The 20,711-nt window shown below is 31.7% G+C and overlaps 2 protein-coding genes across 2 annotated transcripts; both read left to right on the top strand.

The window, feature by feature from the left end:
- Positions 1-6,123: 6,123 nt before the first annotated feature.
- On the top strand, positions 6,124-10,822 carry LOC130825852 (serine hydroxymethyltransferase 4). Its single transcript, XM_057691294.1, has 4 exons — positions 6,124-6,979; positions 7,703-8,093; positions 8,417-8,518; positions 9,685-10,822. The coding sequence occupies exons 1-4, from the start codon at positions 6,302-6,304 to the stop codon at positions 9,927-9,929; spliced, it is 1,416 nt and encodes a 471-aa protein (XP_057547277.1). The 5' UTR covers positions 6,124-6,301; the 3' UTR covers positions 9,930-10,822.
- A 6,426-nt stretch (positions 10,823-17,248) lies between these two features.
- On the top strand, positions 17,249-19,987 carry LOC130825493 (UDP-glucuronate 4-epimerase 6-like). The gene is made up of 2 exons (XM_057690748.1): positions 17,249-17,884; positions 18,683-19,987. The coding sequence occupies exons 1-2, from the start codon at positions 17,424-17,426 to the stop codon at positions 19,572-19,574; spliced, it is 1,353 nt and encodes a 450-aa protein (XP_057546731.1). The 5' UTR covers positions 17,249-17,423; the 3' UTR covers positions 19,575-19,987.
- Positions 19,988-20,711: the final 724 nt, after the last annotated feature.

The raw sequence follows: 20,711 nt of genomic DNA, 5'->3' as shown, positions 1-20,711 counted from the left end.
ATAATATAAGTTAAAGATGATTGAACAATAGCTTAAAATGAAAATTTGAACAAATAAAATTAACAGGATAAAATAAGAATTTAGGTAGCTTTGATTTCGATAAATTATTTTTGGAATTTTTATTAGTTAAGTGTATTTGAATGGCGATTTATCATTAACAATTGAGCCAACCATTATTGGTGTAGACTCTAGTGTTGGTGCTCTCATTTATCTTCCCTTTAAAAAGCTCAAATCTTAGCGAATTTATTTTGAGTTGATAGAATTGTTATGTTACCTTTAGGTGTTCCTACCATTTTAGGTTATTTTTTGGTGTTTTTACTATTTTAGGTTACCTTTAGATGTTCTAACCATCTTGCTTCTCTCGTTTATTTTATTATTAGTTTTGTATTCTGTTTTGTTTTCTTTTGTAGTTGGTTCTCTTATTTATTTTAATTATATGCTTTAATTTATCTTTTCCGGACAGCTACGTCTTATTATCTTTCTCGAGTCGGGGGACTCCTTTGGTCGCGCTCTCCTTTATGAGTATGAGTTGTCGTCGTCCTTCCCTTCTCATACCATGTCCATAGTTTTTCTATGAGCAGGATACATTGGATAGGATGATGATGATAATAAAATAATTAGACATGAAATTTGAATCATTCTCGGAGTGGGCCACATGCTTGGTGAGCCATGCCTTGGCATACCATACACATGTTGGTCACCCTAAAACAATGACTTATGACACAATATAAGCACACTGACCATGACCAAGTCAATCAGTCAGTATATAGTACTGCAAAAACCTAACGCAAATTTTTTTTGTTTTTAAAATTATTTTCTCCAAATAAAAAATAGGAATTAGTATCTATTTATGATGTTGGGTAGACTATGATGTGCTTAATTTTCAAGGGAAAATAGTTGCAAAATCCACCACCCAAAAAGAGTTTCATTCAAAGTAAAATACTAACAATAATATTAAAGGCAATATTTCTAAATCATGTCATTTTACATTTTAGGGTCCACAACATGAATGTATTCCTATGACACCATCCACAAAATAAGATTTTTAATTGTCTCGTCACCAACTTTTCTTGGTAGGTTTATTTCAAAACAAATAAATCAATTCAAATTTATTTTTTTTCCCTTTTCTCTTCCTCCTCCCAAATCGAGACACATCACACACTCACGTTGTCTATTCCTCAATTTTTCATTGTTTATTCTCAAAATATTTATATAGAGTGCTTTACAGTTTACTCCTCACTTTAAGAAAGAGTAGTCTCATTATGTGTGCAATTGACTATAATATTACCGTTTTACTTGTAAGAGATTATTTTTAATTAGATGAATCTGAGTTTATATGTTAATGATTGTATTTGTTGGAATATTTAATCCGTACTCAAAAGCATCTCACAAGAAAATTTGTGTAATATTATTTTTCCTCTATATCAACTTGTATATTTCATTTACCAACATATAAATTTAATTTTTAATATATTTAATTATGTATGATTACAAATCATAACAAATTGAAATTAAAAACATTTAGATAAATTAAATAAGATCTCATTTGACTATATAGGTCAAACATAACATATAAATTAAGAGATAATGATAAATAATGCAAAAAAATTAACTGGAGTTAGGCCGAATAGGAGGGGTATTAGCCCCTACTAATGACTTATATCATCTTTTAAAATTACGATGTTTGGGAGTATATCTAATTAGTATTCCTTATGGACCAACAAGTTTGTTAATTATATTTTTTTATTTGTCCCAATTTATAAATTGCATTTATATATTTAGACATTATCTTATATTATTTCTTTTCATCTGAGTCAGCATTATAAATTTTAATTTTTATATCTGTATATATTTTTTTCATTCACTAATTTCATCGTCTTTTATCATTTATTTTCAATTAAACTTAATAAAATGTTGGTAATAAATATATCAAAATCATTGAAAAAAAATTTACTATAGTTGAATATCTGTAATTAAACACTCACTTTTACATATATAATGAAACGATTTGATTGGTTTCTAACTTTCTATATATATATATATATATACACCGTTTAAATGAGTTGAACAAGTTTTTTTTATCAAATAACTCGAATCATTACCTCTAAATGAATAGATAGATTGTTAAAATATGGATGGCCCATTAGTCAAAAATTGAACAAGTGTATGTACACAGGTGGTGTGGGACCATGAAAAGAGAGGTGCGTCTTCTTCACACTTGATTGGTCATTGGCTCACTTTCACCACTCTCTAAGAGACACACTAACTGAAGCAACATTACCTTTTTCTTTTTTTTTTTTTATAAAAAAAAAATATTTGCAAGGAAATATATGTGATGATATTAATGTGAATCACATAACTGAGACGACCCAAATCTGATTTACCGAAAATCACACATTTTTTAATAAAATGGTCTCATAATGAAATTATTTATATTAGGCTATTTTTATATATTTAGTATGTAAAATGATTACTTACAAAATGATATTAATTAATTATAAAAATAGACTAATTATATAGTTATGCAATTTATAATGATAAGGAATTAGAAGTGATAGTACCTTCCCACCTGGGCCATCATGCAATTTATTAGCATTAGTTTTTTTATATATCGATTTTGCTTATTTTCTCAAATATTAATTCTGTTTTGATTTTAGTATGAGTTTGGGTGAACTTTTGAATTCTATTCGAAAATAGAAATCTGTTGTATTTAACTCTTCTTATACACTGATCATAAATTTTATAAGCAAAATATATTAAATATATCAATCGTAACAATAATGAAAAAATAAACAATAGTTTATTTTATTTGATAATTATTAATTAAGAATGCAAATTCCTGAAATTCCAAGGTTGCTTTTCGCATCCTTTTCACCAGCCACAACAAAGGCAAACACAAAGCTACTTATTAAAAGGAAAAATATAAAATTTTATGGATAATTAATTACGTTGTAAATAAATCCCAATGTCCTTAAACATCATTATTTATAAAAGTACATCATCTAAAGATTTGTATCGACACAACCAAGAGTCTATATATGTAGCGGGACAAGTTCAAAGCAGTTAAGTTTATACTACTTAGACTACAAAGCAGAGACTGAGTAAAGATTTTTAAGGTCCTATTTTATTTTTGCGATATTTTTTATAATGAGTCCCTTCTTTATATTAAAAGATAAAATTTTTTTCACTTAAAGAAAAATAATTTAATATAAAATGTATTATAACATTATATTGATTCAAATATAAAAAAAAATTTACAAACAAATCACTTAAAAATATTACGCAAACTCGAGCTTGGATAGCACCATTATATATTTGAGGCCCCTTATTTCTGTGGACCCTAGGCAATCGGCTACAAAGCATAAACGAAACGAGAACTATGCAAAGGTGCATGTGTGCACTTAATCGCTCTTTCTGAGTACTTTGCTCTTGAGACGGACAATAGCACCAATTGATTTGTTTTTTTAGTTTAAGGGTGTGTTCCTTCCGGTCAAACAAAGATATAGAATGTGTTTGTTGTATATTTGTTGTGCAATAAATATACTCTATTCGTTGGCTCACTAATCTCTTTAATATTATTTTGATGATACATAAGATGCCAGAAAAATGGAGGAATAGCACACTAGTACCTCTGTGTAATAACAAAGGCGATGCGCAAATATGCGGCAACTATAGAGATATCAAATTTCTAAGCCACACAATGAAATTGTAGGAAAGAGTGATTGAGGGGAGAATCAAACAGGAAACGGTGATCATAGAGAACCAATTCGATTTTCTGTCAGGAAGGTCAACCATTGAGGTAATTCATGTTTTGAGGAGACTGATGGAGAAATATAGGGAGCGAAAGAAAGATCTGCATATGATGTTCATTGACTTGGAGAAAGCGTATGATAGCATACCACGACGTGTCATCTGGGATACCCTCAAGGCTAGAGGTATTTCTTCTGTGTACCTTGAAGCGATATGGGATATGTATGACAGAATTTCGACTATCAAACACCGGTGGAGATAACAGAGCCTTTTCCGGTTAAAGCGGGACTACATCAGGGATCTACTCTAAGCCCTTTCATTTTTACTGTCAGAATGGAAGAGATCTCTAAATCTATTTGGGAGACGATACCGTGGTGCATGATTTTTGCGGACAGCATTGTACTAGTAGCAGAAATTAGAGAGGAGGTCAGGAACAAATTGGATGAGTGGAGGGAAGCTTTAGAAGGCAAAGGATTACGCATTAGTCGTACAAAGACCGAGTATTTGCGCTGTGACTTTAGCGGGACATCACCGATAGGTGAATCAGAAGTGTCCATAGATGAAACAGTTGTTAAGAGTATAACCAAGTACAAATATTTAGGATCGATCATTCAAAGGGATGAGGAGATTGACGGAGATGTAAATCATCGTATACAGGCGGGTTGGCTCAAGTGGCAAGCAGCCACCGCAGTGCTATGTGATAAGAAATTCCCAAGCAAGTTAAAAGAAAAATTCTACCGGGCGGCAATCAGACCTGCTCTGCTATATGGGACCGAATGTTGGCAGTAAAGAAGATTTTCTAACATAAGATGAAAATTACGGAAATGCGTATGCTGAAGTGGATGTGTGGGCACACATTGATGGATCGAATTAGGAACCAAGAGTTTAGGGACAAACTAGGGGTAGCCCCTATATCTAGAAAAATGTGCGATAATAGATTGAGGTAGTTCAGTCATGTGCAGAGAAAAACTTTCGATGCCCCTGTGAGGAGGGTAGAAAGCATCATAGTAGAGGGTAAGAGGAGTCGATGAAGACCCAGTAAAACTTGGGATGAGCAAATAAAAGTTGATTTGCATGAGTTAAGCCTCTATGCGGACCTGACTAGGGATAGGAGCAGTTGGAGACACCATATCCATGTCTTAGATTACTGATGTCCTCTCAGTCTACCTTTTAGTGTCCTTAACCTCTTGCTTGTATCGATTCTTTTCTATTAGTTCTTTGTTTTCCTTTTGTAGTGGTTTTACCTTTTATATGCCTCTATGTTATCTTTTGCATGTAATCACATCCCGTTATCTTCCTCGAGCCGGGGGACTCCTGTGGCCGCGCTCTCCTTTATGGGTGTGAGTTGTCGCCGTCATTCCCTCCCCAGACCCTAGCCTTAATTTTCTAAGAACGAGATATATTGGGTAGGATGATGATGATGATGATGATGATGATGATGAAATATACTCTCTTCGTTCACTTTTGTCTATCCACTTTAGACTTTTCTATTTTAAATAATGTTTTTGAGTTATTTATTAAAAATAAAATATATTTATGTGAATCATGTTAGATTTATCTTAATTCAAAGTTTTTATAATACAATTTTTATAATGTTTTATAATACGTATTTAGAAATATTAGTGCTTAAAATTTAGTTTAAAAAACGTGTAAAAAGTAATTTGGACAAACAAAAAGAAACAAAGAAAATAATGTATATCAACAATTAAAGTTGCTTTATTTGGTAACATTTTTATGTTTAACCCTTTTACTAATAATTATTTTTAGTAGCATAAAAACAACTATTTTCCTTATTATAGCAAACACATTTGTAAGATGGTTGAGATCAATTTAGCATAGTTTACTTTTATTTATGTATTTTTATTTGACACCTATCAAAAAAATTTGTATGAAGAAGATTGATTAATGTACACTTAATATTTTGGAGTATTTTGTTTTTTGAGTGTCAAATGAGTCATGTGTGAGTCCACAATCTCAATCTCACCTATTTTTTGAGATCCACACCAACTACAAATTGACTAATTGATTAACCACCCATAAAATATCATAACAGTCAAAAATAAATAAATACTCCAAGTAGATGGAGTAATAAACTAATACTCCTTTCTATTCAGCTTATGTGTCCCATATTTTTATGGTCAAGTCACCTTAATTATTCCATTTTTATTTTTGGTATGTGTTTTTGACTTTTATGCCCTTAGTAGCTTTATCCTATTTTCAATTATACCCTTCATGAAAAGTCAAATGAGACTCTTAACGTGAATAGGAGGGACTAATAAATTTCATCTCAAGAAAAAAAAAAAAAACCAATAATAAATTTCACTTCAAAAAAAAGAAAAACTAATAATAATAATAAATTAATGCATTATGCACCAAATCTCATATTGCCAAAATGACATAAAAATCCTTCACCTCTCGATTCCTCCTTTAAATCTCATCCTCATTTCTCAAACACCTTGTGTGCATTCGTTCTCTCCTCTCTTTCACCCCCAATTTCTCTTCGTCTTCCCTCACCTGTGCAAACCCACTTCCTACTATCTCCTCCATAACCATGGATCCTGTTAATGTTTGGGGAAACTCTTCCCTTGAAGAGGTAGACCCAGAAATCCATGACCTTATTGAGAAGGAAAAACGTCGCCAATGTAGAGGAATTGAGCTGATTGCCTCTGAAAATTTCACATCATTTGCTGTTATTCAAGCTTTAGGAAGTGCTCTTACCAATAAATACTCAGAGGGTATGCCTGGAAATCGTTATTATGGTGGTAATGAGCATATAGATGTAATTGAAAACTTGTGTAGATCAAGGGCATTAGAATGTTACAGACTTGATCCAGAGAAATGGGGTGTTAATGTACAACCATATTCTGGAAGTCCTGCAAATTTTGCTGCATATACTGCAGTTTTAAACCCACATGATAGAATTATGGGACTTGATCTACCATCAGGTGGGCATTTAACACATGGATATTATACTGCTGGTGGGAAAAAAATTTCTGCAACATCAATTTACTTTGAAAGTTTGCCTTATAAGGTGAATTTTCAAACTGGGTACATTGATTATGATAAGCTAGAGGAGAAAGCTATGGATTTTAGGCCAAAAATGATCATTTGTGGTGGAAGTGCTTACCCTAGGGATTGGGATTATGCTCGTTTTAGGGCTATTGCTGATAAGTGTGGTGCCCTTTTGCTATGTGATATGGCTCACATTAGTGGCCTTGTTGCTGCTCAGGTATAATTTTTTTTCTTTCATATTGATGTGTTTATGGAGAAAATATTGGTATTTTTATGTGGGTTGTTTTCTTTTTTTTTTTTTTTTTTTTTTTTTTTTTTGCTGTTTTTATTGCTTTTTAATGTGTTTTTGTTGAAAAAATTAGATTCTTGTTGTGGGATTGTGTTGGATTTGCTTGCGTTTATTGCAATTTAGTTTTTGATTTGTTTTGGTATGTAGATCTGTTTTTTGTGATGGTGATTACTTGTTTTTGTTTGGTGGATGAATACTTAGATCTGGTATTTTGGTGGCTTTTGTTAGTATGCTGTTAATATTTTATATGATGTAGTCATAAACTCATAATTTATAATATGTGAAATTCTGTTTTTTTTACCTTTCATTTTAGTTCTGATTTCAGGAATGAATGCTGAATGTACAATACAAAAATTAATTCGATACTTCCTTTCCCTAACTTTGCATACCATTGTGTAAAAAATTCTGAGAATTTGATAGAATACAGTGTGATTTGCTTCTTTAATTATGAACTGAATTTGCATCCATACTTTTGTTATATGGATATTTGTATGTCATGTATAACCCCCTTTTATATAGAATTGGCGGTGTGCTTGTTCATCGAATGTGATTGGTGAAAATACAGTTTATATATCCCTGTATCTTGATTCTTGTATAGGCCATTCGATGATTGTCGTGCGATTGATAAGCTGAAATTGTTGTTGATTGCAGGAAGCTGCAAGTCCTTTTGAGTATTGTGACATTGTTACAACAACTACTCACAAGAGTCTTAGAGGTCCAAGGGCTGGCATGATCTTCTACCGCAAGGGTCCGAAACCACCAAAGAAGGGCCAACCCGAGGATGCTGTGTACGACTTTGAAGACAAGATCAACTTTGCCGTTTTCCCCTCCCTTCAAGGTGGTCCTCACAACCACCAGATTGGAGCATTGGCGGTTGCTCTGAAACAGGCAATGTCTCCCGGGTTTAAGGCCTATGCAAAGCAAGTTAGGGCAAATGCTGTTGCGATTGGAAATTATCTGATGAGCAAAGGTTACAGCATTGTTACTAGCGGAACTGAGAACCACCTTGTCCTTTGGGATCTTCGTCCTCTAGGATTGACAGGTACAGACTGTCTATACTGAATATTCAAGCATCGTTTTTGCTACAATTATATCATCATGTTAGATCTTTGAGGATTATTATTGCTGATTGATATAAGCTATAGGTAGATAGTGTCACATAATTTGCCGGCTAATTCACTTTGGAATTCGTGATTCCCTCAAAGTGATCCTAAAATACCCCTTAACAGACACAATCGCTTTTTCTGATTTGCGACGAATCACGTGACACTTCAACTACCTATCTTGGATATTGATTTGGGATTAATTATACCTCTTTTTTGATTTTAGTGTGTTAAACATTGTTTTTGTTACAACTTTTGGCAGGAAACAAGGTGGAGAAGCTATGTGATCTTTGCAACATCACTGTTAACAAGAATGCTGTTTTTGGTGACAGCAGTGCTTTGGCTCCCGGAGGTGTTCGAATTGGTAAAGATTTTGATGTCCTAAATCATAATATTAGCGCTGGTTGTTTTCTTGTTTAGTTGGAGTATAGATTCAGTTGAAACTAAGGATAACATACACTAATAATTTTCTGTGAAGTAGTATTTTGTTGACTTACACTATGTTTGGATGGAGGGATTTTGAGGGAAAGGAAAGGGAGGGATTTGGAGGGGTGGTGATTTCCTTTGTTTTTGTTCAAAGACAGGGTATTAGCGAACCGATAAAAGAAGATAGAAAGTTGGAGATTAGGACACTAACAAAAGATGCCTTGGAGGACAAGAGTGAAAAAGATATGAAGGCTCTAGACTTAAAAATTGAGATGACAGAAAATCGAAATAAATGAAGAAGAAAAATTCATGTGGACGATCATTGTAATTGGCCTCAATCTTTTGGGCTTAAGACTTTGGCATTGTTGACGTGAGAAATACATTTTTTTGACTTGTTCCCAAGATTTAGTAGCATCCTTGCACATAGACCTTATGTTGTTGATAACTTAGTTTAGTAGCACATGCGAGATCATAGCCTTCACTCCCTGATGTTTTTCTAATTGCATATGCTTGAGCATGAATCTTGTGACGAAGAAACATTTTTATATTTCAAAATATAATTTTTTTGACTTGTTCCCAAGAATTAGCAGCATCCTTGAATGTGACCTTTTGTTTTTGAGCTGAAAACACTTTGAATATATTGAATCTTATACTCCCTCCTATCCCTACTATTTTTGCCATTTGGGATCTTACAATATTCATCAATCACTACCAGTTTGTAATTTATTCTTGATCTATAAGTTTAAATATTATCAAGTGGGATGTTTTTTAATTGGTCTAAATGTAAATATTATGAATATCAACTTTTGATATTTTAATTTGTGCACAATTAGAGATATTTAGGATTGAATTAATGCATTGACAAATTTGCAATCTCTTATGAGAGAATTAGTAGGGATACAAAGGAGTATGAGCGTATCTACTTGTTAATCGAATTTCAAATGGTAACCTTTATTTGAACGCTTTGCAACGTATTTGAACTTGGTATAAACTTATGTTTTCTATGAATCTTTTTAAGTTAGACAAGAGCTGTGATCCGCTATGGCGTGTCATCCCAAACTTTTTGGCTAATCTTGCTCATGTCATGGATCTTGTATTTTATAGGTACCCCTGCCATGACATCAAGAGGGTTGGTCGAGAAGGATTTCGAGCAGATCGGTGAGTTTCTCCATAGAGCCGTCACCATCACATTGAACATCCAAAAGGAGTTTGGTAAACTCCTCAAGGACTTCAACAAAGGTTTGGTGAACAACAAGGAGATTGAAACACTCAAGGCCGATGTCGAGAAATTCGCATCCTCATATGACATGCCTGGTTTCTTGATGTCTGAGTTAAAGTACAAGGACTAACTTCTTTTGTGTCGCATCACTCGTGCAAGAAAACTGCTGTTGATTTTGATTTAGTTTTTTTTTTTTTTTTTTTTTTTTTTTTTTTTTAATATAATTTCTTAAAAAGGAAGTTATTAGAATATGCAATTCAAGGGAAAAAGGTTGGAAAATTACTCATTCCAGCAGGTGTATTGTTTTTGCTTTTTTTACACTTTTTATGTGGAAATCAATTAAGCAGTTTTCTGATGGTAATTGTCAAATTTTATATTTTATATTGAATAATAAGCAACGTAATATTCCTTATTTCATTCTCTCCTTCAGTGATTCAATCTGTCAATTTTAATTTTAGTTTTTAACCGCCATCTTTTTTTCTCTATTGGATCTCTATCAGCAACTTGAGAATCCTGGTTTGGTCTACAATCCGGGTTTGATTATCATTACCTACAAGAAGATCAATTACCCATCCAAGTACCAATGTTGGTTGCTGGGCACAATGTTACTGATGGGTTTGCCTCAGAATTCCGGAACTTTCTCTCTTAGGCATTATTCCGAGAACCCTAACTACCAACTGCTCTGGAGGTTTGCTGTTCATATAACATGTATCTTGATTAATTTTGTAAATCAATATATGTAATCAACAAAGATTTTGCCTTTGTTTTGCATTGTTACATAACTAGGGTTTGTTCAAGAATCGTAAGTAGAGAAAAGGGTAAAATTTTTGGTAGTTTACAATTTCATTCGTTTTGTTATCATTTTTGCAAAGAACTTCCCCATTTTCGTTGGATTGCTGGGAAACTATGATTTCAATGGGTTGTTTGAAGCATCGTGCAATGAATTATGGAGGCTGGATTGTGTATTCCTGAACAACCGAGGAGGCAAGGGTAGCTCCATTGCAGAATTTGGTAGGACTGTTTTTGGGCTTGACATTGAGTAAAAACCTTACTTTGATAGAAGTTTGGTTTACAATTTACTTTTTAAGCTAGTGTTTGTTCATTGTTATGGGCGTCTTTATTCTTTACCAAGTTTATTGTACTGTTTTGTGTCTCTATGTGCGCTGTGGCCTGTGAGTACGTTTAGTTAGCAGAGATCACGATGTTTTGTTGTATGGACGTAAGCAAAGAGCATTTCTATTACCATAGGTATAAGTGCAGTGCGCGTGTGTGTATCCATCCCGTGTTGCGTTGCAGCCTATAGATGTATTAAGATGTTTATACTATCGGGTTTGTGCTCTTTAGATGTACAGTGTACGGTACGCAGTAGGCATTGAATCGACTGTTGCTGTCAACCTTCTAGCATGTAATTTTGTTAGCAATTTATCTCATCTGCTTCAAATCGCATTAATCACTAATTTTCGATCTTAAACTCTCAAATTAGTGCTAATTTGTGATTGTATCGTTAACCCCAAATATACGATAGTTTATGGTAAGCTATGGCTCTCGAGGCTCAAGGAGTACGCATTACCGTTTGTATTATTCACATATTTTAACTTCTGAATCCTCTCTTCCTTAAACCTCTTCTTCAATTCTAGATAGATCTTCTACTATGCACAGAGTGATGCTATCTAAGTCTTTCATGATCATAATGTATTAATCAAATTGGTTAAAGATCTACCCTGTCAAGCCCATCAAAAGTCGGGCGGTGTACTTAAGCAGTGGCTTCTACCTAGGGTGATGTTTGGGAGTATGTAATCTAACCCTAGTTAATGATTAAACTAATGAAGAGATTGTTTCTGATTGACTCTTGGTGTTAAACTGATTCAGAGAACTGGAGTGGAAAAAGACAAAAGATTTAGATTTACAAGTTGTGATTAATGTTTGCTTGATATATGCAGCACCTTGTATCTTTTGATGCAGTACTTTTCCATAGAGGAGTAGATTTCACTCCCAAATTTGCACTTTATGTCTAAACACTGCCAGCTGTGGGAATCAATACTAGATGGTCTTGCTCTTTAGTCTTTAATTTAATTTTACCTACTTTTCTGCAGTAATTATTGGAGTTGTAATGCTTTTCTTGAGTAATAATATTCAGAGGTGTTCAATACGGATCGATGATCTGATATTTACCTGACCTTGAAACCGAACTCGACTTCTAAATGAATTTAAAATAATGTAAAAATAAATGCAGACACAAGACTCGATTTTGAACCTACCCGAAACACCTGGCCCAAAAGTGACCCGAATGAACAACTCTAATAATATCTAACATCTTTATCCTTTTGATTTCACCATTACATCAACTTTCAAGGCTGGTTTGTTGTGTTCTTTATCTCTACTTACTGCTTGCAGTCTTATTTATATGATGAAGCCTAACTCAGACTGTGCAATATGTTTTGACACTTGAATTGATGCATTCATCCAAAGGACAAATGAATACCACTCAAGAAGAAACCTGTGTCAATCATATACTTGTCGGTGGCGAGCCATGACTATCGGAATGTGCGCCTAGATGGCCATATCCAACTAGTGGTCTACCATTGATTACAGACCTGGCCACTGGCTAGCCATAGCAAGACTATGTAGTGTGTGGCTAAACCATCACATCTTTTCATTCATCACTCATTATTACTATTTATAGTTAATAATGGATACCCCTTCCATTTTTTGAGCTCTACACTATTCAATTCATGTATTTTCTGAAATTAGAATGTTTCCCTTTAATGATTCTTCTGACACTAGTAAATTTTCAGACTCTTGAATGTTGATAGTGTACTACCATCTTACTGTTAATGTGCAATCATAAGGGCCCATAACATAATGCTACTATTTGGTATTAAGCTGTTCGAAACAACTTGTTTTTATTAATCATTTTAAGTTGTTTTTTTCACCGTGTTCGAAATCAGTTAGTCAAACTAGTTAATCTAATAAGTTATTGCAAAACATTCCTTTTTCTTTTAAATTTCACATGATTTAATAAACAAGCAAAGGGAATTTTTTATTAAAGATCTTTATAATAATTGACTTAATTTTTAAACAAATAAGTGGGTTCCTTTTGTAATCAATTAAGGGCATGGCTACTGATATTAGCCAAAGAGGCCATTTGTATGTGAAAGTGATTGCAGAGTTGGAGTCTTGATTGCCACTTGCATTAAGGGTCTCCATTTTCCCTGTATTCCCTTAAATGTGGGGTTGTATCCCATGTGATTAAGGACAAGAAATATTTTTCCTACTTTTTATCTGTGAGGTGAAGAATATGACAGTTTTATTCACGGAAGCAGTGTGTAAAGTGCTCCCAATAGAAACACTAATGATCACTGATTACCAGGGATTAGTATTAGAAAGATTGAATAATATATGTGTTCTATGTTTATTTAATTTGTTTTGGTTTATACGATCGCTATGTGTTCTTTTCATGGGATACCTTAATTTTGGTATCGACTCTATGTTATGAAAAATCTCTTATAAATTCTCCTAATGCGCGTATGTATATACGCGACGCATTAGTGAATAGTAAAACAATAATATTATTACACTCCAGTAAAAGAACGTGTGAGTTACTATATCAATAAAAGTAACTTGCTTTCACATTTTAGACGATAAAGATAACATTTGCATTTAATGCTCTACCTTTCCTCTAATGGAAAAAAAAAAAGGTTACGTCAACAAAAGGTTGACTTAGATATCTGAGCCAAAGAAAAGGTGGAAAATACTTATTTGAGATTAAAATATTGACCAAGTTTAAGAAGGAGGATTCTATCATTAAGGTTTCTAGTGCTCCCAAATACGTTGACACTCTTCATTGTTTTTATTTTACTTCTCATCATTTCAGAAATTAACAGTAATTTCTGTTGCATTTATTAAAGCATTTACTGATCAAGGTTCCACACCATAGACATACTCTAATTGCTCATTTAAGCTAAAGGGAACTGTATTCAACTGAATTGTTTTTATTTTACCTGAAGGTTGCATATTTTTATGATTTAAGAGCTAAGAAAAATAAATAATAATAATAATAATATTTTATCATATACTTATTGTAATTTATTTTGTGAATCAGCAAATAATTTGCCGACAATTTTATTTTGTATAGTAAATTGGTAGGAATGGATTGAGGAAAAGGTTGTATTGACAAATGACTAAAGAGCATCCAATTAAATTCAAAGTTGTTAATTAATTACAATTCCAACATGCTTTTCATACTGAAAATGACCACCTCTTAGACTACCTAATTAACTTGTGTTTACATCCACCACCAAGCACGTACTAATGTACTTTTTATATTGATTGTAACAAATAATACATTAACCTACTTAAGTTTCAAATTTTATGTTTTAGTTATATGGTATCAATGTTAATGTTACCAAGGTTTATGCTCATATATATATATTATATTTAATTTATTCTTTATTTCAACGGGAATATCAAAAGATGAGTGAGAGGAGAACATGTGTTACATTTATATTTCTAAATCAAAAGCTCTCGTCGGAGTAAAGTGGAGATGCGATAAACTATACTACATAAAATATATCAAAATTACCATTATTATGTTAAACTTTTTGTTGAGTTGTTTATTTAACAAGTTCCTTAGGGGACGATTGAGATTCAAACGTGTGACTTTTATATTTGTCGCGTTGGCTTGTGATACTATGTGTAAGAAATTAACTCAGACAAAAAATTAACATGATAGTTGAAATTATATGACACGTTAAATATTCTGAAAAAACTGCTAAGTCAAACATATCATATACCTTCTTAAAACATGCTTTTTACTTTAAGTTTATTTTAAAGAAAAATAAAATAACCCTAAATAAAATTGTACTCTTTTTTATATTATTTTTACTAGAAATTCACTTAGCTTGCATGTGTAGTGTTAGTGTATCATATTAACCAATTACTTAACGATTTGTACTTGAATTGTGTGTAGCATTATTCATGTGATAGGAAACCGACTACTCAGCTAAAAATAGGGAGGATTCCCCAAAATGGAAGTACCCCTTAAAAGTAAAACCCTTTCAAGAATTAAAATTTAATTTTACAGCTATAAATCATCACCTTACCTTAATTGCACCGACTCAAAGTTATGTTTTTCCTTATTTTATATTAATCCCTTACTTCAAATATACATTGGTAGTTCATCCCCCAAACATAATATAACCACACCCAAAAAATTCCCAATTTTTTTTTTTTTTTGACTCACTTCATCATCATTTCACATGTAATTATCAGCAAAATTAAGATGCTTATATTTCGTATATTATCTATTTTTGATCATCTATATAATTAAACTAAATAAATTATGTCCATTATCCTGCTATATTATGTTATTTTTCATATTTATTTTTCGCAATCACTATAAAAAAAATTAATTTTAAAGAAACGAGCTAACTAAAGATGTATAAAGTTCTTGGAAATTTTTTCTTATCGGCCTATTTAGATAAATGGTAATTCTCGTATTTAAAAATCTAATTATCTTTATTTTAGAATATTTGTAATTGATTATAATATTGTATGCAAAAATATCAGTATCAGTTGCAAGTAATAAAACATAAAAAAAATATTTTTTCAATTACAAAGTTTAGGAGTGTTCTCTACAACAAATATGAAAAGCCATTTGGAAAATCAAATACAATGCTAATTATTTAGGTACTTATATTATAAAGAATCGGGCCCAAAACAATTTCTAGACATAAATAAGGTCCGATTTATTGAATCCTTGTATTCTAAGGCATATAATTCGCAATCACATTCCTACCGACAAAATCTCTAGCAATATTTGGATATACCTACTCATTGATAATAAGTTAAATATGGAAATAAATAAAAGTATAGAATTGTTAGAAATGGATTTTGTCACAATTAGAGAATAAGTATTATTATTATTATTATTATTATTATTATTATTGTTATTATTATTATTATTATTATTATTATTATTATTATTATTATTATTATTATTATTATTATTATCATATTAGGTTATAGAATCGATTCTTACCTAAGTGAAAGGTTCTTTTGATTCAGTTAATTAACAACGCGTATTCTTCTTTATCTCATTTTTAAAGAAATACGATAAGTCTACTCTTATCGCTAATTCTGACCATGACTTTGGCTACTTGTTATAAAAATTAAAAGAGAATTGCTTGCTTATTAATTTCCCAATGCAATCTCTAATTAAAAATAATATTTTAAAGTTTTTAAAATGAGTATCAGTAACTGAGTCAGGAAGTTATCTAAAAAAAAAGTGGTATTTACTTTTCAATGGTGACGAGAATAAAGAAATGAATGAAATTAAGAGTCAATGAAGTAAGTAATCGAAGTGGTAATTAGCATGTTAGTTGTTAATTGAGTTGCATGAACCATGTTAAATAATAGTCCCTTCTTTGCACCTTTCATCAAAGGCATAATAACAATAGGTTACAAAATCTTTCTATTGATATACTAAATGACTAATTAATTTACATGAACCGACAATAAATTACTTTTTTCTTTATTTTTAATATTTAGTGTATTTTTTGATCTCATTTAAACTTATTTGTGTGAGTATTTCTTAGCTAGTTGTCTAAGCGGTTTAGTTGTTTGGCTTTAATTGTAATAATTATTAAATAATTAGTTTAATTCAATATCTTAATTTTTAATTATAAACAAAATTATAAACCCTTAAAGAAAAATTTAAGAAAAAGCAAGGAGTATTTTTTTAAAATATAAAATAATGGTAATTTTTTGTTTGAAACTATGGTAAAATTTTTCTTCTTTCTTGATCTTTTTAATTAACCATTAGTTCTAAAAAAATTACATCATTAGAAACCAAATGATTTCTATCTCGCTTTATTAAAAGATTGTTTGAAAATTGAAATAAATAAAATAGTCTTATATCTTTTCTTAAAGCTTCGCCAAGCTAACTAATCATAACAAATCAATAGTGTTTTTGCACTTCTAATTATAGCACTTTAGAGACATAATCACTTTCTCTATTATTATCGTATTAAATTTATTTGATGTATGAACATATTGTTATAGTAACATATTTTGGTGTTTTAATCGCTTATGATGATGGCCGCCTCAAAACATAATATATAATCTAATAATATCAAAAAAAAATAACTCAATTAAAAAGTTCAAGTTAATAATTTATAAGAACTTAAAATATATTATATATTCTAATACAAAGCTCTTTATGTTATTATAAATGACAAAATAAGAAAGGACTCACAAGAGAATATAAAATAAAGCACTCCTCAATAATTTTGATTTTTAAATTTTGTGGTCCTACTCTACACCCAATTTCTTTTTCTTTTTTTTTTTCCGATAATAGAATAATTATTTTCTAAAAATTAATAAATAAATATTTCTAGCACCCTTTCTTTTTCACATATCATTTCTCTTCTCCTTTATATTCTCAACTGATCTTCTAATCTCTTCTTCAGGGCTCAATTAATTTCCACTTGCTCATCAAATTCTGAGTCCTTTTCTTTTCTTTTCTTTTTTTTTTTTTAATCTTTTTCTTCCAAAAATACTTAGGATAACTAAAATACATAAATAATCAAAAAATCATTACAATATAGTATCATAAAAATAAAGCATGGCATTACCTCAAGAGTTAAGCAAGAATATAAAACTAGAAAGGTACAACAGTTATATACACCGTGTAAACAATAATACAAAACTATTAGCAGCTTCTTCCAAGCTTCTATTTAGGGCAACCCTTTTGGTGGCACTTCTACTTGTATTCTTCTTTACCCTTAATTACTCTGCTGGTATTGGTAGTGATGATGGTCAAAATGCATCTATTCATATAACCAATCGGTTATTCAATTCGGGCTTTTACGGGTCTGGAGCCACCTGGGAAAAACAGGTGCGTCAGTCCTCTACCCCACAACGCCCGAACGGATTTTCTATACTTGTTACTGGCGCTGCGGGGTTTGTTGGCACCCATTGCTCGATCGCCCTGAAAAAACGGGGCGATGGAGTATTGGGATTGGACAATTTCAACACTTATTATGACCCATCTCTTAAACGGGCTAGGCAAAACTTACTGACAAGGTAAATTTTCTTTTATTTAATGTTGTATAATATTCAACTTTTTTGACATTTATTTTTATTGAGTAATTCTATATTTTAACTGTGTTCCTTGTTATTAAATTTGTTATATTTTCTTTTTTTTTTAATTGGCTTGAGTTGTGATTTATATAGGAAGAATTGTGAAGAGTAAGAAAAAACTCATTTATGAAATTTGTAATTATGTTGAAGGAGCTAGTAATAATACTTTTAGGCTGTAGTGTTTTTGGTTTAGTTATTTATCTAACACTGTAAATAGTCGATTTTTAAATTTTAAAGATTTTGGATAGGATGATTAATAGATTAGGGAATTGATTAATATTGAAATACTGATAATATTCAACTTTAATAATAGTATTAAAAGTACCTAATATGAACATTATCATAAAAAATATATTAATAATAGTATTGTTACATAAATTTTCACAAGAAAGACATTTGTGTAAAATATTCAACTTTAAATGAGGTGTGATTGACATTCAAACTTTTGACTTCTTATTACGTTGGCTTCTGATACCATGTCAAGAAATCAACTAATTAGATAATTAAGCCTCCATGATATATTTCATTGTCGTCAAAACAAAAAATATTAAAAGTAATTAGAATGAAACTCTATTAAGATTCGAACCCGTGACCTCTTGTCATTTTATTATTAATTTTATATTATATATATTGCACTTAAATTTTTATGTTATATGTAATTCTTCCGCTGCCTTTAGCCTAACTCTTATAAAAAAAAATATTGTTGAGGAAATTTCTAATAAATTATTTATTGATTTACAGGCATCAAATCTTTATAGTGGAAGCAGATCTAAATGACACCCCAATGTTGAACAAGTTGTTTGACATAGTTCCCTTCACCCATGTGCTCCATCTAGCGGCCCAAGCTGGAGTCCGTTATGCTATGAAAAACCCACAATCCTACGTTCAATCCAACATTGCGGGCTTTATTAACCTTTTAGAAGTAGCAAAGGCCGCTGACCCGCAGCCCGCCATCGTTTGGGCCTCTTCGAGTTCTGTCTATGGGCTTAATAAAGATAATCCATTCTCGGAAATTGACCGGACAGACCAGCCCGCTAGTCTTTATGCTGCCACAAAAAAGGCCGGGGAAGAAATAGCCCATACTTATAACCATATATACGGGATTTCCCTTACCGGGCTTCGGTTCTTTACTGTTTATGGCCCGTGGGGTCGACCTGACATGGCTTACTTTTTTTTCACTAAGGACATTTTGCAAGGAAAGCCCATTAGTATATATAAGACCCATGATGGACATGAGGTGGCGCGTGACTTCACGTATATTGATGATATTGTGAAGGGTTGCGTTGGGGCGCTTGATACGGCTGAGAAGAGTACCGGAAGTGGTGGCCAAAAACGAGGCCCGGCACAATTGAGGGTTTACAATTTGGGTAATACTAGTCCGGTTGGGGTTGGGAAGCTAGTTTCTATATTGGAAGGGTTGTTGAATGTTAAGGCTAAAAAACATGTGATCACAATGCCAAGAAATGGAGATGTGCCCTTTACACATGCTAATGTTACCTTGGCCCGAAAAGATTTCGGGTACAAGCCTACTACGGATTTGGCTACCGGGCTAAGAAAGTTCGTTAAATGGTATGTTGGTTATTATGGGGTACAATCAAGGGTAAAAAAGGAAAGCCCTTTAAGTACCGAATGATTAACTAATGAAAATTAATGAATAGTTTAATACTATTGTCTGTCCTTCTGATTTGCTACTAAAAGTGATTTTTTCTTTCATAATATGTCATTTTTAATAGCAAACTTTTCTATTTAGTTTTTTTATGAAAAATATCATTTTTGGTTGGGGATGAATGAAGATGATATACTATACATATAGAAACTTCATAAGTGTTTATAATATATCCAAAAAAGTGTAAAGCCCAGGTGATCTCGAGGGGATTTGGATAATGATCTTCTCTTAAAGTAGAGTAGATGAGATACCAAAAATATATTAAAATGTTAATTAAAATTGTATAATTTTGGAATTAAGACTCTGACTTATTATTGTTGTTGTATTGAAATTGTATAATCAAAAGAATATATGACATCAATTATAGTTTTGTTCCTAAAGATTGCTTTTATTGTTAATTTTTTAATGCATAATAACTTTATTCTATTTTCATGTAACCTGTATGGACAATTATTATGGTTATGATAGAGTACATTGCATTAAAGATTATATGAAAATTATTTAAAATAAAATAAAGATAAATTTTTATTTGTAAAATTACGCGTCAACATAAGTGGAGCTATCTATGGGCGATTGTCCTACAAGGCTACAACCCCTCAAAAATCATTAATAAATATGAAATATATATGTAGTACTTAGTTAATAAATAAATTTAATTCTATTTTAAAAGTCAAACTTAGTCGTAAATATTGTCTTCAACATAACAAAATAATCAAACACTCCTAACGTTTTTGTTAAACTATGGTCTTTAGTCGGTTACTTGTTTACATATGGCAGTTTAGGAGTGTAGCAGTTAGTGGAAGAATGTTGCTATTAATAGAGCAGTTATTTACAGTTACTTTAGGAACTCATGTATATATGTTGTGGCCATCACACATTTTTTAACACACAGAAATATAATATACAAAACACACACCAAAACTTGGTGATAAACAAGAAATCATGGTATCAGAGCAGCAACGATTCTAAGTCGTTTTTGCAGCTTCATCATTTACCATTAACATACCTTAAACCCAAAAATGGCAGATGAATCAAGAACTGTCATAGCACCAGATCAACCGGTCACAATGGGGCAATTGTTGCAACTGTTCAAACAGTTAAACT

The sequence above is a fragment of the Amaranthus tricolor genome, chromosome 10 (genome assembly GCF_026212465.1).
Source record: "Amaranthus tricolor cultivar Red isolate AtriRed21 chromosome 10, ASM2621246v1, whole genome shotgun sequence".
Classification (NCBI taxonomy): domain Eukaryota; kingdom Viridiplantae; phylum Streptophyta; class Magnoliopsida; order Caryophyllales; family Amaranthaceae; genus Amaranthus; species Amaranthus tricolor.
Note: the sequence above shows the minus strand (reverse complement) of the source record. Positions and strands in the feature narration are given on the sequence as shown.

What these genes read in the sequence shown, in the direction of transcription:
- LOC130825852 (XM_057691294.1), top strand. Translation starts at nt 6,302, where the DNA reads ATGGATCCTGTTAATGTTTGGGGAAACTCTTCCCTTGAAGAGGTAGAC. An exon ending in GTGGCCTTGTTGCTGCTCAG is followed by an intron (nt 6,980 to 7,702) that starts GTATAATTTTTT and finishes TGTTGATTGCAG; the next exon opens with GAAGCTGCAAGTCCTTTTGA. An exon ending in TCCCGGAGGTGTTCGAATTG is followed by an intron (nt 8,519 to 9,684) that starts GTAAAGATTTTG and finishes TGTATTTTATAG; the next exon opens with GTACCCCTGCCATGACATCA.
- LOC130825493 (XM_057690748.1), top strand. Translation starts at nt 17,424, where the DNA reads ATGGCATTACCTCAAGAGTTAAGCAAGAATATAAAACTAGAAAGGTAC. An exon ending in AGGCAAAACTTACTGACAAG is followed by an intron (nt 17,885 to 18,682) that starts GTAAATTTTCTT and finishes ATTGATTTACAG; the next exon opens with GCATCAAATCTTTATAGTGG.